The sequence below is a fragment of the Anguilla anguilla genome, chromosome 1 (genome assembly GCF_013347855.1).
Source record: "Anguilla anguilla isolate fAngAng1 chromosome 1, fAngAng1.pri, whole genome shotgun sequence".
Classification (NCBI taxonomy): Eukaryota; Metazoa; Chordata; class Actinopteri; order Anguilliformes; family Anguillidae; genus Anguilla; species Anguilla anguilla.
This window is the reverse complement of record NC_049201.1, coordinates 18,746,558-18,771,738: the sequence shown is the minus strand read 5'-3', so window position 1 is coordinate 18,771,738 and position 25,181 is coordinate 18,746,558. Positions and strand designations below refer to the sequence as shown.

The following is a 25,181-nucleotide window of genomic DNA, read 5'->3' as shown; positions in this document are numbered from 1 at the left end:
AGTGCATTTTTCTTTTGGCAAGAATGATACTGGACACGTCTTCTGTGACAGACTGATTGGGCTTGATTATCATCTGCATGCATTTAACGTATGTCCCATCTTTTTTACGTGTCCTTACACTGTGTGTAAATATATCATATTTATAGTGTGAAACATACAGTAATAGAAATGCTGTCCCAATAGAGGGTTGAATGAACTACAGATTCTGTGCTGCATTAACGTTCATGTATAGTGTCAGTTTCTTGTAACAGCTTGCAGTGTTACAAGCTCTTTTTCAATATACTCACCTTTACTCGATTAAGATTGTGTGTGGACTAAGGCTGAGGTCAGAAAATTCTGAATAACTGTCATGGGAGTTGCACATTTGGATGCATGTATTTCTGTAAGTACAGTTGTGCTGCTAAAATGAAATCTACCCAGGGGAAATAGCTTTTTTAGACTGCTTGCATAATGGACTATTTTGACTTTTTCAGTGGTTTTTTTGGCAATTGAACCCCTGTATGGTTTCAATTTCTCCACCATTTCGCTTCATAGTTGTCTCGTAGATTTATAAACCAGCTGGCCGTACAGAGTTCTATAAATTTTAACAGTTATTTTATAGCCAGCAGGCAACATTTTGTTATTTCAGAAGGGATATGCTGGGTGGGGGGGCTAGAGCGCTTTTCAGATTTCTAAATATTTTCAAATTCCCCGTGTTTTCGTAAGACCCCGCAGTGTGGTCCTTTAAAAGCGTGGCTGATCGTTTGGCCGCAGGTAGACGGCTGATATCGAGGTTCTCGTTAAAAAGGCCTGACGGCCATGGAGAGCGATGTGGAGCCTCAGCTGTCGCTGATTTGTTCGGGGCTGTTATCCTAACGCTGAGTGCTCCTTCTCTCCCTCCCACATTGCAGCGTAAGGCAAGGTGGTGTCCTCAAATAACATCCGCGAGGGAAGGAGAGCAAGGAGAGGAAAACTGCAGATTTTCATCAGGTCCTTCATACACTTTGGCTGCTCCTGAGTGAGACGGTATATTAAGACGCCTGGTTTCAGGTCTGGCAAGGGCCCTTCTTCTGAGAACCTCTGCAACAGTCTGGGCTGGAATTTTTTTGCTGGCTGGACTGGGCATCCAATCGTCACATTCATAATTAAATCCAACACCGATAATTCTAGGAATGTTCCCCGTTTCCCATTTTTTTCCCCAACAAGTTCTTCTTTTTTTATTATTCTCCAATGTAATAATTAAACCACATTTTTGTCAAATGAATGGAATGTGAAGCAATTAGTTTTAATGAAGTGCAAGGCAAAAATCGACACGAAAGCAATTACTGCGACAGAGTGATGGGCAGCTGAGGCCCAGTCAGGAGGCAGTGACACTGCTGTAACCAGCCTTGTCAACTGGTGTCAGCCTCCCGCCTCAATCAAAGGACCCGATGTGTGTTTTCGGTCTGGCCGCAAGGTGCTGGTGTCTGGTATGGTGAGTGCCCTACAGTAGGGGAGAAATAAAAGACGTGCAGACGGGATAGATGTAAGGCTTACTGGTCAGCAGGGACAAAGGGAATTAGAGTCACGGGACTGGCGGTTTTAGGGTGCTGTGGACAGAAGGCTTTTCGGGTCTCTACTGAAACCCTTCTCCGGTTTTTATTGTGTAATCTCTGGGCTGTTTGGTTGATGAAGTTCTGCCCTAAACCCTTGTAATATATGAGGCTAAACAGACCCTGGCTCAAGCAATGGCAGTATTCCAGCTATAGGCCTAAGTCTAGTTAGCCGGATGATATATATATAACTCCTCGCCAAACAGAGCCCAAACAAATCTTATTTTATCCTGTGGTGGAACACTTGAATCACATACCAAGTTATATGACTCCACACCGCATTACCTCAGCTTGCTCACTTCATCAGAAGAGGGGTGGCTTACTTAAAATGAAATTCTCAAGAAAATGTCAGCATCAAATGATGAACAAGAGGAATGCATTCAAATGCTTCTGTTGGAACACCCAATTTGCTCTCTGAATGTTATTATTGTTACCTTACAAAACGAATTGATGTATCACTGACCCTCTAAATTTAGAGTGCTTTATTATAAGCAGATAGAACCAGCAATAGAACTTATGCGGTAATGGTTTAAACGTTTTAAGCAAATACTTCTAATTCTTTTGCGCCATGTCAGTAGTGAATTATTATTTGTTAATGGTTTCTTTAAACATTGAAAAGCCTGCGCTGAATTGGCTCATCTATGTTCTGGTGATGATTCTCAGGATGAACCTCATGCCAGAAAGCAGGAGATTGCAACCTCTATCTCTACAGCCTGTGTAAAGACATACTGTTTTTATTTTGTGCGACTATTTTCCTGCACTATATCTGGCTCTCGTGCGTTTTTGCTAGCTTTATGTTATAGGCTTCAGTCAGCAGCAAATTCAATTGGAGCCTCACCTACATGAGGTCAGGAGTCGCCAGAAGAAGACATGATTGGATGATTCCATTTGAGGACTTACTGCACATCAGAGTGTTAAAGCTCATAGTCTTGTCGACTGTGAGCCTGACAGTCGAGGTTGCAGAACACGCTGCAGAGTTCTGTGTTCAGCCGGTCCCCCTCCTCCACCACGCAGAGCCAAAGCGAGAACGATTAGCCGTTGCCGCTACCTGTCACTCCATACAGCATCTGTGTCAATAGCATTCCGCACGCTGTTGACGGAGGCCTTGCCACCAGGGAGCTGCCACCTGTTTTAGCGTTTGAGGACAATATCGTAAATTCCCAGAGTGCCGTTCGGAACCTACAGCAGTGGCACAGAAGGGAGCGGTTGTTTGTTTTATACCACATGCCACGGAGCCTGGTGGGAGGCGGAACCGTCCGTCACCACAGAATTACCTCACCATTTGCCATATATGCAGTATGCTGTAAATTGATCAATTTGGTTCTTACTTCACTCTTTTTAGACTTGGCAAGCAAAGTAAACCCCCCGTAGATTTTGTTATTTTTGTAAATATTAAATAACTTCAAAACCCATTACTTACATGAAGCATGAAATGATAATTCACCCTGCTGTACAAATATGGAATTTCCCGCGGCCATCGCATTAGTGGAATCTGGGGTTATATTTGTTGGTGTCAGTCTAAATTACTGAGATGTCTTAATACCTTTCTGCAGTGTACATAGAGAAATAATTTTGGACAGAAACCCATGCAGACATTGTTGGCTTGTCATCCTCTCAACAAAAAAGAATGGGATTAAAATGTACCTGTCAAAACACACAGTTGTCTATTTTTATTTATTAAGGAAGAAAATTAATGGGATAACCTTAAAGGCCCAGGGGCTTGATTATTGTTAAGGAAACTGTGGTGGAACTGCAGCACAGTCCTGATCTTGGAGTGCCACCAGTTCCACCTGAGTACTTAATCACCCAATTAAACTAATCATTGTCTGGACTTAACCGGTTTGGCTTAGTTTTGAGAAGGTCAGTAATTCGGAGAGAAGCTTTTGTGCCGCAGCCTGCAGTGGTTTGGCTTAGCGTACCCTGGCCCCCCCAGCTCGCGGCGCATGACCCGGTGTGACTCAGCAGGTAACGGCAGCTATGTTCCCCCTCTCCCCTGTCTCCCCCCCCCCCCCCCCCCCTCCAGCGGACTGCCAGCCCCCCTGCCAGAACCGGGGCTCCTGCAGCCGACCCCACACCTGCGTGTGCCGTTCCGGGTTCCAGGGCGCCCACTGCGAGGAGGTGGCCCCGGAGCAGGTGTACATCCGCACGGGCGCCTCCCGGGCCCTCATGCCCGTCCGGCCCGGCGGCGGCGGCAGCGGCGGTGCCCAGCAGCAGCGCAGGAGGCCCGGCGGCGGCAGCACCAGGACTCAGACTCCCAGACCGCAGGCCCCAGTCACGAGACGGCCCCTCGCCACCGCGTAAGTCATTAACATTCCTCCCCCGTCGCTCGCAGCCCCGGCCATTTTCCCCTCTTAATTAATAGCATTTTCAATTCAGGCTTTTCTTCAGTGGGGTTTTTTTTCTCTTTCTTTCCCTCCTCCTCCTCCCTTTTATGTCAATGGAACGGTCTGTTTTTTCCCAACACAGTGTGAAGAAAATTGCCCCTCAATTGTATTAAACATAATTTGACCTCAGAAAATAGCTTCCACTTTAAGGGGAGGGAAGAATGCACACAGCAGATACTAAACACCGGATTTCAGGTCACGGCCTTTTAATGAAATGTGTACCAACTCTGCTTATCTGTGATAGACCAGAAAAAAAGGGCAGGGTAGGGGGGTTTCAAAAAGATCCCATGATTTATAACAACAAGAACTTGGCTCCTGGTTCTGAAGAACCCTTTGAACTGTAATGAATCCGGACGTAACTAATACTGCAGCTGGATGACTGAAAACAAAGGTTTTTAACCTTTTAACTTTTTTTTTTGAATTTATTGCATGATTCCAATCCATGATGGGGTAAAACAGGTGAAGAAATGGCTCATGCTCCAGTAGTCTCCAACTATGGCAGTTTCTTGATGGAGTCTGTTCTAAAGGCAAGCTGACAATAGGGGCTGCTGATAAAGCATGTAAACCGGTGTGTAGGTCTTAGGGTTCTATCCTGTCACGTCCTGTCGCTGCTATGAGGGCAGCCCAGTCAGGGTCATCTGAGGTCAGATTGGCTGCCTTCAGAGCATGGCTAATATAGGGCATGGGTTCTCACAGGTTATGAAGAAGTATGACGGCTAGCTTGTGGGTTATGCCGTACAGCATTCCATATGGTGTCCACCGTTGTCTCTGCTTGGAGCATGGTGGCCTATCAACTTATTCCTGCTACTGCAAATCAGCAGTATTTTCATGGATCAGACCAGACTCATATATATGTATGAGTGTGTGTATACACATACACGTGTGCATGTGAGCGACAGTATGCCTGAGAGAATGTGCAGGCCTTTCCTGTGAGCATCCTCCAAGCGCTGGCCTGTTTGCTGTCAGCCTGGACCTCGCCCCTCAGAGCTGCAGTGCGTACTGGCAGGAAGGACGCGATCACATGGGCGCGCCTAGGGCGGAGCGGTAACCCATGGCAACAACCCGGTCAGCACTCTCCTTTGGTGACCAGAATGTGGCCACTGCAGCCTCATCCGGCTTCACACCAAGGAGGATACGGGACAGAGATGAGATTCCATTGCTGAGGCGTGACCAACAGCGTCAGGGAAGGAAAAGGCGTGAGTCTTTGTTTCGGATAGAGTTAATAGTCAGCCTGTGCACCGGTCCTTCCTGAGGCTGCCTCTGCCGGGGTCCACCCTGTGGTCCGCAGTAAGGGCGTGGCAGGTATGCGGGCGTGGCAAGCAGGGGAGCCTTTGAGCTGGAAAAGTCAGAACGCACGCGTGTCATCGCTCTTTTCTTTTTCTGACCATCACACAGCACTGATGAAGCCGTCTTCCTCTCTAAAGGTCTGCACCTGAGAGTCAACAACACTATGCAACAGTGAGGACCTTAGTGTGTGTATCTGTCTGGGATGAAAGCCGGCATTGGGCCTACATTCTTAGTTAACGATGTTCGGTTTTAACGTTGTTTGCGTTCAATTTGAGCCGATAACAGGGTGCACAACACGTGTGCCTGCAGGGCCAGTCATGCATACTGTGGTGGAGCACACTGGCCCTTTGCCTGACTGTAAGTAGGAACACTGTCTCATGCAATTAAAAGCACTACCCTCACCTCAAGCTATTTCATTAAGGAGCTATGAAGTGAAACTGTAAAATGGGTGAAAACCTATCCCTGTGTAATTCGCCTGACAAGAAATGCAGTGGAAAAAGAAAAACATGATTTCCATTATAACTTAATTCCTTTGGCTTTTCAATGTTGGTTTTTAAAGTGACTTGTTCAGCACCACTGAAATGACTGCCTCTGCACTTCGCCCCTATGAGAAGTGGGTGGTTGGGACTTCCCACATTACTTGGCCTTCCTGTCCAAAGGCCTTTTACTGGAATGGTGTAAACTACTCAGCTTCGACAGGAATCAAGTTTCAGTAAGAAACACCTTGGACATGGAAGCATACCACAAGAATTTTTAATTTTTTCCCATTTTCTCAAAGAACCATGTAAGACTTGGCAACCCCTGTAGCTGCTTTGAAGGTTTTTTTTATTACATCTTGATCCAACATTTTAATTGTGGATGTTGAAACATCCTCAAAAGTTTAGGGAGATTTTGGTTATGTACTGAGGTACTTTATCCTGTCAAACTGTCTTCAGTGGGTTTGGTTTGGTTTGAGACCAGTGATTTATAAAGCTTGGTCATTTATTTGACTGCTTAGGTCACTAGAGTTTCAGCCAATGTGTCTTCTGGGTAATATCTTGCGGCAATTTTGATAAGTATGCGTTTCCGGTAAGTAAACGTTTGCAGTCAAGTACTAATTAGAGTTTATAGTTACGTCACATGTTTTCTGACGCTGTCCGGGTGTCATGTGATGCTGTAAACACTGACAAATAGCTGTCCTATCCCTGATTTTAGTCAGTAATTAGGGAAAACCTTTATATGTACTGCCAGTATTTACTGCAATTTTTTTTGTGAATCATTTCGATAGTCATAAATCTTTTTTTTTTTATTGCTCTAGGCATTTTTGTCAAAATGCCTAGAGCAATACAATCCCAGTGTCAAAAGTGCACTGTTGCTATGCACATGCTTTTCATATCGACACTGAAGATTTCAGGACTCTGACTCACAAGTCAAGGACAGCTAGGAAACCCAGCTCCTCGTTTAACAGCACGAGAAGCAGACACATAAAGTGAGTCAGACGTATTATAGTGATGATTGATCCTAGCTTTTGGCTACTAGTAAGACTGACTAACACAGAAAAACAGGTGTTGCTAATCTGAGGATGAGCCATTTCCTCTGGCCTTCAACAGTCCTAGAATAGTTTCCAAATTTTTGCCTTGAGTATTAATCTGTCATGCTTTTGAGAAAGCCCTCTTGAGTTTGATGCGTCTGACTAGTCTGGCTTGAGTTGATGTGTCAGATTTGATTTGAGTTTATTTTGTGCTTAATTTTTGGTTACAGACTACAGTGGTGTTTCATAGAAGGACTTGATTTGAATTTATGTTGTGTTTAATTTTATGTTTGCTATTTAAATGGTATTGCACCATGCTCTAAAATGTAATGTGCAATCAAGGAAACGGTGTTTTCCAGTGACTGAAAATGGCATGAAATGGCAGGAAATGAATGGCTAAAGTGGATTGGCCTTAAATTTATGCACCAAATGTAAACACACCTTTTTTTGTTCATTCAGATCATTAGATGAAAATAGCTAATAGCTGAAATTGCCAATAGCTGAAATGCATGAAAAATGTTGGCTGTTGGAGGGGCTTCCTGGTTCCTGGAAGGGTTCCTGGACTGTTCAGCTCGGTCTGGGGCCCTATGGAGAGGGTAAAGAAGCGGTGGCTGCTTGTGTGTAGAGGATGTTTCAGTGATGAGACAGGCCTTGTAATACTACGGACAGGTGGATGAATGTTTCAAAAATGTTTGCCATGGCATTCTGCACTGCAGTGGTGCTCATCAAACATACCCAGGGACTGACATACATATTGACATTGTGTCTGGGTTGATGCTGTGGGCATTTGTGGAGCCATTGCTCCCCGAAGTGAGTCAGTTCGATGGCGGGCAGGAGGGGGCGGCAGTGACGGGGGCTTTCGGGGAAACGGCCCAGCGAACAGCACGCCCAAGGCCTTCGTCTCGGATATCAGACCGGCTGCCCCGTTGCCAAAATTTCGGGAGCAGCGCGAGGTCAGTGAGAAATCCCCGGCCTGTGCCAAGCCCAAATTAACAAGTGAGGAGAGCAGCCGTGGTGCAGATTAGACTGTCCTGCTGGTTTTACCCCCCCCTCCGTGAGGAAACGATGCAGGCCACTCAGACAGCCCAGACAGCAGGCCCAGACTCAACCCTCTCCAGCCTTCTAGTCATCCTGTTCTGCTCTGCTTAATTTGAAAAGTGTGAGGTATGTCTCTGTCTGTCACTTTTCTCCCCCCTCCCGCTCGTAAAATGTTCTGAAATGCACGCGGGGCATCTGTAAAGGCTCCAGGAGGTGTGTGGGCTGGCGATGGAGCGGTCAGGGGGATAAAGGGTCACCTGGCCCACGAGCTGGTAACTCTAGACTCTGGTCTGTCCAGGCCGTCTGCTCTCTCGGCTTGCCAGTTGGCCTGGCGCTGTAATGAACTCTCTCTCCCTTATTGTCTGTAGAGCTGACGATGAAAATGTATTGCCTTGTCGTGAGCTGCTTTTCAGCGCTCGCGCGTTTCATTCAAGGTCTTCTGAATATTTTATTTAGACTGGTGCCACTCGCTTGCTCTGTGAAACTGGGATGGGAAATTGCTTGTCACAGTGCTGGTAATCACGTTATGTCCTTCTGACACTTTGGCAATATGCAACCAGCAATGACCCTGAGGTCTGTGTTACCATTTTTCTATGTGCAGATTTAATTGGAGTTTTTTTTTCAGTTTAAATGATTTCCCCAGTGTAAGAGGCCTCCATGTTGGCCTCCAGGAAGTGCTGTAAGCCCATAGGCATATTGGATGCCAGTCTGAGGGCATATGGTGGTAAGAAGTGGTGCAGCCAGGGTGAGCTGTGGCCTGCCACACAGAGAGAAGCCGTCGCTACCAGACAACCGCGGGGATATTGCACATAACGACAACATCAGCCATAGCGTGCTTTCAGCAAACACTGAAGCTTTTCAACGCCTACATCATTATGCCTGCAGTCCATTCAGTCATGAGACGATATATATGCTAGGCCCCTGGTAATGTCTGTTTAATCGCTCCATCAGACGCGACTTGGCATTGCAGGTCGGAGCTAACTCACTGCGGCAGCATTTCCGATGCAGCGCAGCCATTAACAGTTTAACAACAGCTTTACAAAAAGCAGAGCCGAAAATGGCTTAACCACAAAAACGAAAAACTGAACCAAGTGCTGTTGCATCAGACGTTTTCTAAAAAATGCGCTTATTGTGGCTCGCATTACCCGGGCCCCTTGTGTACAGGACCTGCAATTTTCTGACGGGGAGAGGAAGTCCAATTCCCTGTGTGCAAACTTGGTGAATGAACCTAACATGTTTACGAGTGACAGTTGGACGTTTTTTAAATGCGTGGGGATTATCTAACCATATGAAAGTCTTCCCGTGAGAGCGGTCTGAGGCATGAGAACCACTGTTCTTTGCCCTTAACCCCAGCCATGTCCCCACCTACCTTTCCTTTCCCCATACGGACCTCCAGCGAACTCCCAGGGCCTGTGCTGCGTGTCAGGCCATAGGAGCACGGGTGTCTGCCCCGGCGCTCGTAAACTTTGAACCTAGCGCATCCTGAACATAGGCACATAAATCCCGCATTCCCCCAGAGCCCTGGAAGTGGGAAGCAGGCATTTCTGTAGTTCAGGGAGGGAGGAGGGGAGGCGGGGTCTGGGGGGGGGCTTTCCTCCGGGACTTCGCGCAGCTCTGGCGTTGAAACCCACTTCCCGGCCGGCCTCGGGTTCCCGCGGTTCGCAGCCGGCCCGGCGGCCGTCACCCACCTTTACGGGGGTCAAGGCCGGCCGTGAACGCCCCCGGTCGCAGCTGCGGTGGACGCAACCCGTTGGGAGCCTCGGGCTGCTGTCCCGACCGTGCCCTCCGCCATCCCCTCGCTCCCCTTCTGACATCATCGCTCCACAGGAAAAAGGATGCGACGCGGGCCAGGATCCGCTCACATCGAGCACTGTCATCCTGCTCTCTGCGTCCAGCGGTTGCGTAACTCAAGGTGAAGGGAGGAAGCTGTGTTTTAGGAAACGTTGTGGGGCTTTGTCCCCCAGCATAGCTCCAGCCAATGAGCATGAACATCACAAGGCCACAAATCAGGACCAAAATAGTGTAGAACACTGTTACCAGCTTTTAAAGTGAGTGTCAGAGTTGTATGATCTAGAAAAGAATGAAAAGAGTGACAGATCCTGCTGGAGACGGGCACATCTGTCCAAATCTTCCAAAGCTGTTTTATCCTTGGGTCTGATATACCTGTATTGCTGGTACCAATTCTAGAATGTTCTATCTAGATGGACCTGACGCTTGTTGATGGGATTACTCTGGCATCATCAGCCAAAACTGAGAAGGGGAGGGGTACTTAAATTAAAGTTTCACTCTTACGCTTTTCACCCAAAGTGTGGCTGTACAACAGTATACATCCTCTCTATGAGAAACACCTTGGTATTACTCATGTCTTGCTTTTTGCCGCAGTCAGTGAGGGGTTTGTTCGTGCGCCGCAGTCAGTGAGGGGTTTGTTCGTGCACCTGAGGGTTGTTTTCAGGTAAAGCGGCTGTGCTTTGAGGGCATGACTCATTAGGAAGCTACCGCGCCGCGCGCTGCGCCGGGCATGTTTTCATAACAGCAGCTTACCGACTTAATGACTTTTCGTCTACTGCTGCAGGAGATGATAAAATGGCCCGCGGTTTTCTTCTGAACCTCTGCGAGGAGGAGGGAGGGAGGGAGGTGGGCGGCGGGAGCAGAGGCACTGAGGTCAGAGGAAAAATAAGGAGGAGGAAGGGGCCCATAAAGACATGTTTCACTTAGAAGGGTCACATGTTCACTCCCGGGGGCCATTCCCACTGAGATAGCGGCGAGGCTTTAGAGGAGAAACCGCAACTCAGAGATCTTGTCTTCAGGCTAATATTCAAACAACCACTGTCACTGTGGTGTAAGAAGGGAGTCAGCTACTGTAAGCTGGATTTGCTAATGAATTGTGAAAAGACGAGTAAAGCCCACAGAAAACAGACATCTGAAAGTGTAAGTGTGTTAGCGATTTAGGTTTTATTATTACCTGCCGTTTGCTAGCATTATCATTATCAGGCTATTTCCGAATATGTTAAGTGCTCAGAACGGCCCACACTTGCCGTCCTGTGACTCAGTAGTCGTGAAGGAGTAACGAGGCGTGCTTACACAGGGTTGTTTTCGGAGGAGACACTGGACCCCGCAGCCATTTTTCAGAGAAAATTGTGGTCTCTGAGGGAGTTCTCAATGCATTAACTGTAGATTAGTCATTCCTTTTTTACAATAACCGACGCTGCTCCTCTCCCCGAAGCACTGTCAACAAAGCTTTCTGCGGCCAGTGAGCACTTCTGCCCCGGGATGCTATTGGGGAAACAGTGGGTGGGTGAGGTGGCTGCCGGCCACAGAGAGAGCAAAAGGGGAAAGTTTATTAACTTGCTGCACATCAGTGGGGAGCCTATGTTTGTTCTTAAAACTAATTGGTTCACCCTGGAGCTTTAGAGGAAGTGTGTGACGTAAAGTGTGTGTGTGTGTGTGTGTGTGTGTGTTTGTGTATGTATGTGAATGTATATTCATGAGTTTCGGTACATTGGTCTATTTTTTAAAATCTTTTTATCTATTTTATCAGTTATTTAATAGACATTTTCTGAGTCATGTTCTGCAATGTGCCAAATACAAACGGTCATAAAATAGTGCTCGATGCTCTCCGTGCTGTGTTTGACTGTATCCTACTGTCTGTCTCTGGCTGCTTGTCTCACAAATGCTTGGTTAATCAGGAGTCACGTGTCACACATTTGGATTTTCATCAGAAGGAATACATGAATACAGGAATTATACGTCTGATAAGTATCCACGGGACCAGACTAAACAGTGCACCCCACAGACGCCCTCTCATACGGTAATGTGCGCTTCACACTTCCTCGGGTGGAGTCCAAGCCGGCCTGCCTACCGTCTTCTGCGGTTTCCAGCCGAACTCGTTTGCCTGGGAAAGCCATCCCGGCACCCGGTATTCTACTTTCCTCCGCAGGCAGGAAAAAGCCAGGAGAGCCGGCCGCGGTGCCTCCGAGCGCTGCAGCCCAGAGAGGAAGCCGCTCGCTGGGGAATCGAGGGGGATAAATCTGTACCCGTGATATACGGCCGGCTCTCCATATGGTATACGTGTTTCGCTTTACAGTGGTAACCCTCCTTCCCCTTCTCAAGTCAACCTGGTCAGAAACATTTAGAGAGGCCGTGCGTTTCAGTCCAATTCCGGCCGAGCGAATGAAATGAAGCGACGGTCGGTTAGCTCCGGCGTGAAGGAGCGAGCGCCTGCCTGCCCTCTGTGTTGATGCTGCAAACTTGACCTTCGGCCTCCTCCCCGGTCCCAGATGAGCCCTTTCGCTGGCGATGCGTGAGGGCGTGCGCTTTCCGGGACACGGGCTGAGAGACGTCCTCTTCAGCGCGTCGCGTCTTTCAGCCCACGTCACCGAGACTGCAGACTCAGCTCCGCCGTGGCCTGAGCTGAACCCGTAATGCGAAGCAGGGGGCTGCGGCGGGGAGGCTGCCAGTGTGTCCGTCTGCTTTTCCCGAAACACAGACGGATCGAACAGGACGGGCTACGCAAGGTTTCCCTGTCCTTCCAGCCTTCCAGTTTCTCTCACCTCAAATCCAGCGTTGTTTTTAAATGGGTCCGCTCGCGTGGTGCAGCTGTTCAGAATCAGATCGTGTGGCATGCGTGTGGTGGCGTGGGCCGCAGCTGGGAGGCAGGAAGAGTGACCTGTCGAAACCGCGAGCGCCGTGGTGGTCGGAATACCTCAGAGAGCTCCCGATCCGCAGAGGTGCGGCGAGCTCCTCGGCCCGGCGTTCCCAGGCCTGGTCAGACCCATTCGCCACGCTAGCGCCACGCCGCGGGTCACGGCCCAAACAGGCCCTGGCGGACGCGGCCGTCAGGCCAGGAACGACACGCCGGCTATGCTCCTAAGCACCCAGGCCCAAAGGCATCATCAATCAGGACACACTCCTGAGAACCGGTGATGAAAATATGAATGACTAATATGGCGGCGTAGTGGATCATTTACACAGCCACAGGTCAGAGTGCTGTGGGCCAGGGACCGCACTCGTCCGTTTCCACCTCTGCACGTCAAGAGGTGTCACTCCGAGCTCTTGAGCAGTTATTGATGGTGTTTGGTTTAACGGACGACTTGGCGCATTCCTGACGCGGAGCAGCCCTCTTGCCGGAAAATGAAAATAAATAAACAGGCCGTGCCTTTAATTCCAGACGTCCAAAGCTATTTTCGCATAATCTTTATTCACGGCGCTTAAAATGATAATGCTTTGTTTACTTTTTTCAAATGGCTTCCTTAAATCAGTGTCAAACGCCTCCAGTACAGTCAGTTATTATTTTTGCACCTGCTAGGATTAACACTGGAGAACTTGTGCAGTTCTGAAAATGAAAAAAAAAAAAAAAAAACTAAACAAAAGTTTGTTATTAGAGCTTGCTGGATGCTGTTTTCTGCACGGCTGTCTGACTGTAATTTGGTAAATGAATAGAAGACTGGAATAATAGACAGGAGACTGCAATATGCTGGAGCAGGTTGAAAGGCTTTTCATTACCACATGTCTGCAAGCCTTATTGGGCTTGCTCCCTAGACCACAGAAACCACAGCGCTGAGACAGAGGAGCCTACTCCCGTCCTCAGACCGTGTTTCACAGCCTCACAGCCCTGAGGTGGAAATAGATGGGCTGGAAAAACGGAGGATGGTTCGGGCCTCTTGAAACCGAACAAGTCCTTCGAGTCTTATGTCAGGCCTGTCCTCGTGTGACGCCTCCCTCTCTGACAGACGTGTTTATTTCCCAGCTCCTCCGAACTGCCAGTTTGAATGAAACAATGGACATGAGGTGGGGGGTTCATATTTTTATAGAATTTTATTGGATCACCTTAAATCTTATTAAAACACCAAACCATGGGATACATGATCTTCATTGAGTGATCATATTTCTATTCCAGAACAGAATTTAACTGAAGGTCTTTGTGTTTACACCGTTGTGCTGTAGAAACACAGCCTAATGATTTTGCCATACTTGCTCAAATGAGCTTACCGTATTTAAAAAAAAAAAAAAACTTTCAATTTTATATTAAAACTTTAGATCAGATTGATGAAAGTGATGAAATTTGCCTGTTTTGCTTTTTTTTACATAGCTGAACTTCCATGCACTTACAGAACTGCCCTTACAGAACTGTACAAAGATAAACGGTGCTTTAGAGCGCAGTTCATCTTTCATAAGAATTAATCCTAACCCCTGTGGTAGATAGCTGTCTGCTAACAGCATACTGAGCAGCAGTCGGCTTTGACCGCAAACTGCTTAATGAATTAAGCTAACGCCGTTCTAATTTACGGTACCCGGGCCGTGCGTAAGATTTGTGAGGTTCCTGGGGCACCATGCAGCGGGAGCTTGATTTAAGTTGGCCACAGAAATGCGACCTCCGTTGCTCCCTCACTCAGCGCCGCACCCGCTTTTTCATGTGGGGTAAAGAATCTGCCAAGAGCCACAATTGGCCAAGCTACGGCTATAACGGTGAGAGATGCAATCAAAGCACAATAGGCCAATCGCGCGCCTGCTGTAATTGCTCACTGCTGTTTGGCTCTTCACAAAGGCACATTATAGAAGTCATAAAACCATCTCCTGACTAAAACATACTGCTTCTCATAAACCTGCTGTATTTCTACCGTGAAATCACACTGATGGCACCATCGGGGTGTTCTGTGTATGTTGCCGACTCATACGCAATGTATTTTTCAGGTTTTGCCTTTAAAGAATTGATTCACTAATGCGTGTCACAGAAGTCCTAAATGATTATTGCACTGTCTTGATGACAACACTGTGACTTCTGAGGTATTGGACTACAAAATAGGAATTGTTCTATGAACAGAATCTTCTGATATGTCAATTAAACAGAGGGTGACTACTGCCCAATGTCAGTTTAGTGACAATTTTGTGATTGTGTGACATTAAAGGTGACATAATTGCAAGTTGAAAATTTTGGGGAATACAACAGAAACGTTTTAGTTGGTTAATTTTACAATAATGAGAATTGTTTGTATTGTATATGCAACTATAGATTAAGCTCAAATTCAATTGAGAGCAATTTCAAAGTTAAGGCACTGTACTGATTCAGTACCTTGAGCAATATATAACTCTTCTGTGGTTTTTTTGGGCTTTTCAAAGTTGTGCAGCTCAGTAAAAAAAAAAATGTTAATAAAACGGTTCATTTCCTCAACCAGTCTTTACTACTCTAATTAAAAGAAAAAACTGTTCTAGAGAAGGTAATAATGAGAGCGTGCTAGACAACAGGCTCCTGGTTTGCAGTCACACAGAGCTTGATTTGATCCACATGCATGTGGTGAAAGATTACTACGTTGTAAACTGGTAATGAGGATGTTGTCTCTTTACATTCAGTTTACTAAAGGGATGGCATATGTTGATGAAACCAAGCACTACAATCCATTTATTTGTTATTCAAGAAACACCTAATGTTTCGTGCCATCGTTTAAGTGTGATGGCTAGCCTGTAGAGCTCATTTATGAGAACAACAACTCTCTCTGTTAAGGCTCACATGTTGTTTTGTAGGCGATTACACCGCAAAGCAGCAGATCTGCAACAGAACACTTAAAAGATCACCCACAAGAAATTAACCATCCCTGTGGCCTGCAATTTTGTGGTCAGGCTTTGATATGGGAGGGATTTATGTTATTTTAGGTTTTTCGATGAGCACACATCAGTGTGGTTCAATGGTTTAGCCGTGTTGCCACGTGCTACCAGCAACAACAGCAGTTAACTGCCACATGCTCGAATATAGCAGTGTCTGGAAGTATATATTTATAGAGACATGTTCAATGTCAAGAGCTGAAGGCTGATTGAAAAGAACATGGACTGACCTCAAAAACCCTCGCCCACCATACGGGTTTGTCAGAGACTCCATCCAAAGGTAACAATTTAAGGAAATGGTACATATCGCTCCAATTGTGGTAGGCCACTAAAATGGTAACCATGGTGTTATTTTGGTCAGCAATAGGTGATTCTTTCATACTGGAAAAACCAACATTTCTGGCTGCTAAGCTCTTGCTGGGAAGCTGAAGAGACTCGCTGCTCTATGCTGCCCAGTACAACAGGTACAAAGACGGTTTGCTGAAGATACATTTTTGATTTGTCCCTGCTTCTTGGAGCCCATGTTTGGTACTCCAGGTCTTTTAGTCCGAGCAAGCAAATTCTTTTCGCCTGAGGAAACAAACTTGTTTAGCATGTGGGGCATGCTGGATGAAGACTTAAAAAGGATTGCTCGTTTATTTTGCCATTGAGTCTGACTCCTAAAATTGTTGTTTGAATTCAAATATCCACTATAACTATGGAAATATGACATTTGCCAGATGTTTGTATATAACACTGTTATCCTGGCCCCCTTAATGTGCTTCTCTTTAGGATATAGCCGCCTCAACAAAAGGAGCAAGCAAGTCTATTTTTGGCACGTTCATTTAAATCACAGCTTTCCCAGCTAGCATGTTTTGTCTTTGAAGAATGGTGCTATTGGTTTCCGGGTCAGGAGTAATCGGACAGTTAAGTTAGTTCTTAATGACTGCATTCTGCAAGGAATGTCTTCCTTTGTAGATTGGTGTCAAAGGTTCTGTTTTCTGGGGGAAGTTATTTACAGTCACTTTTGGAATGCTCCTCTAATTCATTACACAACGGTGCGTTAGAAGCTAATCTTTTGATACAGTCAAGCTCATGTTTGTTTGCTAATGTGTTTGACTGAACCCTCGTGAGCCCTATTACAGGGACTGAACTCACGGAGCGTGCAAGTGTCTCAAAATGAGGCCTGGTCGTGTCTGAGGGGTCTACGCTTCAGTGGCACACAGGAACACTACCGGCTACAGTCTAGCTTACTTAACTGGCGAATCCTTTAGGATGCAGTCCTGTAAACTTTCCCTGTAATGACAGCAGGCTTCTGCATTGATTTAGTCTAATTCCAGTGCAAACTAAGTGTTTCTTTACCAGCCTGCTGTCATTAGGAAGATTGTTGGCCAGACGCTTGTGAATAGCATCCAGCACTTTCCAAGGCCGAAATTACCCTAATTATGGCTACTTTGGAAATAATGCAGAGACATAGTAGAAGAATAAAAGAAACGTGTGACATTTCATTGTTTTCAACCCATGAGAATCCCTTTTTTTGACAGTAATGGGCTGTCAGTCTCATTGTTTACAATATAAATTGTTTTTGTATGTAGAACGTTTTATGTTTAAAATCATACTTTTTTAATTCATAGCTCACTTTGTAAATTCTTGTTGAAAGATATTTCAGTGCACAGCAGTTCCCCTTATTCTCCCCTTTGTTTTTTTTTTAAACTGAACATTCCATCGATGAGCAAGACATTCCTCCATAAAACTGTAATTCAGTTGAGAATTTGGATGACAGAAGACAATGCAACATTGGCGATTTTGAACAATTGAGAATACTTTATAAGTACTTTTGGGAATTGAGAAATGTTAGTGAATATTATCTTCAGACAGCAGGATGTGGAACTGAATAATCATTCCCTTTTCCAGACTTTCTGTTGTTTTTCCAAATCATCCTGATGATCTGCATGCTTGGAAATGAAGTAATGCTCTTCTAATAGTTTTATTTGATGATGATGAGAAATGTTTGTACATTTTGTTCAGTTTTTTTCAGGCTCTAAATGATTAACACTTGTTTTCCTATGAGACACACGGAACTGCAGCTAATTGTTTTTGACTTTTAAAAAGATGATAAGTTCTTGAGGAAGAAAACTTCTGATAAAGGGTTTCTTTAACAGTTTTAGTAAATTCAAGAACATTTCTCTACTCAACATCATAAAGGACACCTTGGTAACACATGCCTTTGCCCTTTCTGCCATATTTTCTACATGACTTAAAATAAGGCTCACACAAAGAAACATTCAAACTGTTTGTGATTGTGTGTGTGTGTGTGCATGTGTGTGTGTGTGTGTGTGTGTACGCTTGTGTGTGTGTGTCTGTGTGTGCATGTGTGTATGTGTGCTTGCATGTGCGTGTGTGTGTGTGTGTGTGTGTGTACGCTTGCGTGTGTGTGTCTGTGTGTATGCGTGTGTGTGTGTGTGTGTGTGTGTGCGTGTGTCTGTGTGTGCATGTGTGTGCGTGTGTGTCTGCGTGTGTGTGCGTGTGTGTATGTGTGTGTGTGCGTGTGTCTGTGTGTGCATGTGTGTGTGTGATTTCATGTGCGTGTGTGTGTGTGTATGCTTGTGTGTGTGTGTGTGTGTGTGTGTGTGTGTGTGTGCGTGCACATGCGCACGTGTGTGTAACTGTCATTCTAGCCCTCCAGGCCCAGGCTGGTGAAAGGCAGACTGGGGCAGCCATGCCAGCGCTCTGAAAGCACTGGAGAGTCCTGCCTGATGTTAGATGGGATTGTTTAGACAGACGTGGCCAAATTGCAAGTTCCAGCATGCGGGCGAAGGCCTCTGATCAGCCTGCTTCTGCATTAGGCCCAGCCAGCCAAAGCCGGAGCCATTAAGGTCGATCCTGAGCTCCGCCTTTTTAAACAATTCAAAAAAGAAAAATGACCCGTACCAAGGTAAAAGGGTTTCCCGTCACCCATCACTCACAGCGCAGAGGCGGTGGCCTCTGACTCTTTAAAGAACAGTGTTCAGAGCTTCACTGTTTACTGAGCTCACCTCATGATATATAAATTAAATATATCATAAGTGTTTCTATGGCTTTTTTTTTTACTAACAAGGATATTGGTAATGTCTCAGAAAGTTTATTTCACTATTACTAAGTTAGAGTACAAAAATAGCTTTAAAAGGAATGTTAAAAACATCCATTTGTTCCCTCAACATAATTAAGGCAGTTTTACCAGTGGGAGTTTTCGGTGCTTTTTGGCATATATTACAATTTTAGGGCATGTTCACTGGCACTGAAAGTATTCAGACTCTTTAGGATTTAATCTCTTGTGTTCGTCCATTAGTATCTTGTTGCTCCAAGAATCTGGAGCGTATTACAGCCCTCGAGCTGTGAAAAAAACACATGAAATGCCTCTTTTGTGTTTTCCATGTGGATATTATTTAGCATGTATTTACCCAACTGTGCATTTATTTCCTCCGTGGAGTCGGCATGGGGGGGTTATGCTGCTTGACTGCTCAGATTGCTTGTTTTGTACTGAGCCATTGGCAGGAAGGCAGGAGGTACGTTCCAGGCAAACAGTGTGGTTCTCCCCCCATCGCTTAAAGATCCCTGCCCCAGAAGTGTCACCAAACAGCGAGAAGGAGGGTCGATAGCAGGCAATTGGAAATCACTGTTTTTTTTTTTCAGGCTCAGAATGGAAAATGGCCGCAGGTCCTACATCCCAAGTCCAGTGTAAATGAACGCGGGTCACAAGCAGTGGCAGGGGAGAGGGGGAGAGGGCGCCGTGCTGCAGGGAGGGCCGGGGCGCGGGGGGGGATTAATCCCCCGCGGCCATCAAATTAATCTCGCCGGTGGGGCCTGCAGACTCTGGTTTCCGACGGGCACCGGCAGAAAAAGCAATAGCAACTTGAAAAATGTACCGATAGGAAGCGATCTGTTTTGAGAACACTCCAGTACTTCGCAGTTCCTGGCAGCCTAACAAAGCCCACTAGCAGAATGCTACAAAGGAAGCTTTCGGTCCCCCACCAACACAACAAAAGGAATGCTTGCCGTTTTGTTCGGCCGGATTATGTCATTAAGCTCTATTAGCAACACATTTTACAGGATTTAGTGTCAGCAAACAGCCATGAAATCAGAGATATTTTTTGTTTGTTTTTGCCCATTGAATTTCCGCTAATCCCCCTTTTCCTAAGGTTGTAACAACAGTGGCAAGGGATTGCACCAGTCGCAGTTAGTGAGCCATGCTCCTGGTATTCAGCTTGTGTTTAATTTGTCTAACACTGTCACAACCAATTTCGCTGGGCTTCGCCCTCAATCCAACCCCCTTCCTTTGTGGCACAGAAAACACTTCATATTTCTGTCAAATGGTGAGCCTAATTGGCTTTTGTGCTTATTATTGTTAACTGACTTGTAAACTTTTGAATCGTTACCAGGAATAGTGTACAGGTGGCACACAGCCCAGTACACTAAATCCACCCCTGACTGCTGGTGTTTGCTAACTATAGAAGTGAAATTTCCAGGGTTGCGTGATGATTGGGGGGTTTTGCGTGAGGTCATATTAGTTTGGTATAACATTGGTAGACCCTTCCAGTATTGACCATGACAGTCCAAAAAGAGCGGTCCACAATCCAGCCCTGTAAATGGTCTGACCAGGCTGAAGCAGACAGTGATTTCTGAAAAAATCCTCTTTCCAGGGTCTGGTCTCTTTAACCTGTGTCAAAAGGCACAGAGCAGCTGCACTGAGCATGCTCAGTATGATGGATGCATTCCTGTCTTACAGGAAACGTTAGTCGCATGACGCAATGCCTAGATGCGCCTTGTTTAGAGGAAATTATTATCACGATCGGCAGCCAAAATGGCTCCTCTGAGTAATGCGTTGGAAAAGGCACAACCCGAGCCTCTATTTAATTCATGCGGATCCTTGTATCGGTTGCTAATTTGATTTTTCTTGACATGCTAAAAATGTCAGAATGGTTCGCCAGATGTATGAGGAAATGAAGCAAGCAGCCCCCCCGCCCCCCAAACCCCACCCCCCTCCTTACAAACTCACCTTCTCTTTTGAGACGGTCCCTCACTGTCGGCCGCTGCGCTGGGCCCGAGACTGAGGGGCCGGAGGGGCCCGGGGCCCCGGTTTCTCTCCCTCGGGGGTCAACCGGTGCAGGAAGCGCAGGACCCCGAGAGGGCCGGAGTCCCGGTGCGGTCAGCCGTGGAGAGAGAGCCCGCTTCCCATGACTGAGCCCAAGTCGTGCGCCCGCCCGCGTCTCAGAGGCTGCCTCCCGCAATTAACGCCTGCCTGCTGATAGGACAAAGGCACGCAGGGACCAGCGGCCGCACTGCCATTCCCAGCTATCTGTTAATTAAGCTTTATCTTTTAAAAAGTTGAAAGGAAGGTGTATCTGTCTTAGGGGTGCGCTTTGCTTGCTTGCTCACTGTGTAGAAATTCTTTGCTTTTGCAAAGTGTGAGGTTCAGAAGCCACTCATCCCACCGTACGACTGTGCAACTGCAATGTTACAGTAACACTAAAGTCACTTATGTCATAATGTTGTCATGAGTCGTGTAGCTAGCTTTGTGAAAAGCCGCTTGTATTCCTGAAGGACACAATAAAAGAAGACCTGAAGAGTGATAGCTTCAATAAAAGAAGGGAAAAACTTAAAATTCTGAAATTCTGTGCAGTACTTTAACCCGTTCAGTTGGAAAATGGAGGGCATTTTTCTCCACTTGTGTGAACAAGTGTGGCTTAATGCATTTGAATGATACCGAGGCATCCAACTGCGTTTCAGTGTACATTCCTCCTGTAGTAATTAAATGTTTCGGTTGGTTTCGGGGTGAACGTGAATTGGGTCTCACGTGGCTCTCCTTGTTAATGTCCTCAGATGCCAGTGGGCTAATGATGTCTGGGGAGTTTGCTAATGCAGTTAATACAGCCCTGCTCAATGCTCTTTAAAGGCAATTGTATACAGCGCTCTCTAAACACGACCGTCCTGACCCAGATACCTCAGGAGTAATTGCTGGGCCTTTGTTGGGCAATGAAAGTTCCCATACCGCACGCTTGTGTTGAGTTTAGTATATGTGTGTGTGTGTGTGTGTGTGTGTGTGTGAGATAGAGGGAAAGGGAGAGAGAAAGAGCGAGAGGCTAAGAAAGAAAGCACAAAAGAGCAATAGAAAATGTAATAAATCTGTTTTCTGTAATTCAATCATTTCGCATTTCTAAAATTTTGTTCCCATTGGCTCTCATGTTCTTAATATTCCTCTCTGTTGTAATCACAGACTCAGATTTAATTCGAGTGCCCGGCTATAATTTGATGCTGAGAGTACATTTTCTGATTCCCAAAGCAGGCTTCCCGCAGCCGCAGGCAGAGTGGTCCTAGATTGCTTCTCATTCACCCGGAGTATGACACAATGGCTGGGGATTCCTCCCCGACTTCATTTGTCGAGCCTCGTAGTAAGGATGACATCAAACGAACACAATGACCCCCCCACCCCCCTCCCCCTCCGTCTCCCACCCCCCTCCCCCACACACATCCAAATATAGAGACAGGACCGATGACCTCATGCCGTCAGGAAGTATTTTTCGATAGTAAATAAAACATCTGGTCTGGCCCAGGAAGAGAGAGGACTTGGTATCGCAGGGACCGGAATGGAAAAACACGCTCATGTCAGTTTGTGTGTAATGCGGACTGACACCGGCGCTCCGGGCTGGTCCAGGGACATGCAGAAGCGGCCGCTGTCCGGAGGTGAACAGCGGGTTTCAGCAACGGTTCCTCGCGGAAAGCAGGCGGTCCAGAGTGGTGGGCAGCGAAGGGTTTTAAGATTGAATGCTGGCCAGGACACTGCTGTTACAGCCTTTAGAAAAGTACCCTGTCTGGGGTGCTTCTGTGAATACCCCACACTTGATGTAGAACCTGCTTTTCATAATAATAATAATACTAAGAATAATAATAATACTGTTCGGTTTTGGAGTAGAACTTCGGGACAGTTATGTAATGCGGCTCCACTCTGGGGTATGACTCATCAAGCCATCCACATGCACGGTGCGCTGAGGAAATGTAATAATATGTCTGCTTGACAAGCAGCAGACATGCCGTGCGTGTTGGGCTCTGTGAGTGTTAGTGACTCCCCCTGTTGCTCCGCAGTCATCTCTAATATCACGTGAGGCTGAAAACATGCATTTTAAGTTCAGGCGTTTATACGGTCTGGGGGCTTTTTTTTCATGTGGTGCTACACGTAGACCTGTGGCTGTGGAAGCCAACGAGGTGCAGCTGTCTGGGCCTGGCGTTTGTAATACACACACGCACACACAGCCGGTCGCCCTCGGGGGGGGGGTGCGGGGGAGAGTTACACCTGCACACCGGAGTCATTAGCGGCCGCGGTCTGCGCCCTCCTCCCAGGCCTCATGCCCGCGCAGCGGGGGCGACTGGCGAGCCACGTGCACGGCGGCCAGGAGCCTGCCTTTGAACCGATAATGGCCTTAAGCTTGTTTTTCATCGTTAGCATGCTTGCCAATACCAGTGAGGATCACACCCGTATCGGCCGCCGATTCCTTTACACTCGATCGCGCTCAATGCCGCGTTGCCGTCGCGAATTTCACTTTGAATAATTTCAATTATAACAGAGAGGTCAGAGGTCAATCAGCCTTACCGAAAATCAGTTGTTTTTTTGGTCTTGGTTATGACTAAAGTGATTTGATGCGCAGCGCACGAAGACGAAGCATTAGATGCGATGAAGCACAAAGGAATCCGCCGCTAATGGGTGATCTTTATTTAAATTGGCATGCTTGTTGACCACGCAAAACCATTAAGAACAGGTTCGGGATAATTACCGAATAAAGGCAATTACCTCCGCTTCTCCTTTGTAGCTGCCACAGTCACTTTAGAGCATCGGACACTCTCACTGTTCTGGCAATAATCAGAGGGAACCATTAGATCACGTGGCAATGGTGTACAAATCTATGACAAAAAAACGCAGTGATAGGATGGGGCATGGGGATTTAACCTTGGAGATTTTTCGCTGTTTGCAGCATACTGTATGTCTCAGACAGAGCTCTGTCCCTGAGGTTGCCTTTCAAACAGAACTGTCCTCTGATCTCAGATTACAGGTTTCTTCAGACAAACACAGGATGGGAACAATTAGGGCCACGTTGTTCCGTCCAACTCGCAGGAAGTTTGTTGACTCAAGTCAACTAATCCTCTATGCTCAACCCCAGCGCTCTGTGATATTCCATGTTCTGTCAGCATGAACCTGTAATAGAGAGGATGACCCAACTGCAATGTGCTAGCGCTAAGTACTGTAATTGTTAGACACTTTATTTTACCTTAATCAGTGATGGCTGATATCATGTTAACAGCAAGCAGAGTGATTCCTAATTCATTAGTGAGAGGCATGATTCTTTGATGTTGGTGATTCACTATGACCGATTCAGTTATAACAAAATATGCCAAAATGATAAAATGATTCAATCTGCTCATTCAGTTAGCTAACAGTGTGACCTAAGGCAAAATAGGTTTTGTTCATGCAGTGTCACTTTTAGTATAGGCACCTCAGCACTTTTGGACAAAGGTGGCTGCATTGAAACGTGTTGTGCACTGTGCAGTGCCAAACAATATGAGAAGTGATCGAGAAGTGGCCATTTGTGTGAGAGACTGTTTACGTGATTGACAGGTCCCAGGTGAGACGGGGATCGGCGGACTCCTCCCCCCAGCAAACAGGGATGTCCCGGACCGTCAAGCGCTACCCATCATCCAACTGGCCCATCACCTCCAATGCTCTGCCCAATGGGAACGGCAACGGACATCATAGCGACCAGAGACTCACCGTCGACCGCCAGGGGGGTGACAACCTCAATAATGCTGTGGCCCCCATAGGTATGGTAATAACCAATATGCAGGCCTATGCACCACAAACATAAAATACTCACACCCAGACAAAAATACAAGAGAGATGTCATTTCTGCCACTTTTAAATCTGGGTTTTTCCATACACGCCTCTGTTGGCTTGATAACAGTTGTAATAAACAATGATAGTGTAAAAGTAAAAAGCAATCAATTAATTTCAATGTGAGAAATGATAACATAAGCAGTAGTGTGTGGTGCTCATATGCACACGTTACAGTATAATATATTACAGATAGTAACAAGAGCTGTCTTCAGGTGAGACTCTTGTTAAAAACAGGTAAATATGGACGCCTATGTCTGCAAGCTTGTTTTTTTCCCACTGGCGATGGACACATTGCAGAGCTTCTTGATACTGTGAAAAAGTCAGAGCGCTACTTGCAATCTTCTGCTGAATGTGTTGCTAGGTAAAAGTATGTTGACCTTTTTTGTAACTTAATTCTATCATTACTCTTAGGGAGTCTAACAGATGTGGATGTCTTGCTTAAACTGCTTGCAAGCTTGCTCATGAACTAGGTTATTCAAGTTGGCCAGCGATTCTTTCACCTTTTTTCTTGTCCCAAGTGAATACACTCTTTTTGGCTAGCTTGGCAATTCATCACATGTGTAGTTGTTCACTGTGCTGTTACTACAGCTTGTAAATCATGATGTGAGAAATGCATGATACACATCCATGATATAACATTTTCACTGCCTGTTTCTACCATTTTTTTTAGCATACTGTGTGTAAATTGAACTACATTTAGAGTAGAGAGGGAATTTGGGTCTGTATTCATCTGCAGTATGAATGGACCTTTGGAGATGCTGAAAAGGCTTTTACAGGACAGAAGGACTGAAAGATCTTCTATTCCCTCCTTTGATCCGACCTCTTTCCCCAAACATTTCCCAAATCACTCACCCTGGGGCTTAACTGGGTTCACATATCCAGCACAGCCTGCCACA

The 25,181-nt window shown here is 46.3% G+C and overlaps 1 protein-coding gene across 1 annotated transcript in view; it reads left to right on the top strand.

Annotated features, from left to right (window-relative positions):
- Positions 1-25,181, top strand: part of LOC118210364 (latent-transforming growth factor beta-binding protein 2-like) — a 108,594-nt gene that overhangs the window by 21,502 nt on the left and 61,911 nt on the right. Inside the window, exons 3-4 of the mRNA XM_035386529.1 lie at positions 3,595-3,868; positions 24,010-24,212. Coding sequence (XP_035242420.1) covers positions 3,595-3,868; positions 24,010-24,212 — 477 coding nt within the window. The remainder of the gene's footprint in view (positions 1-3,594; positions 3,869-24,009; positions 24,213-25,181) is intronic.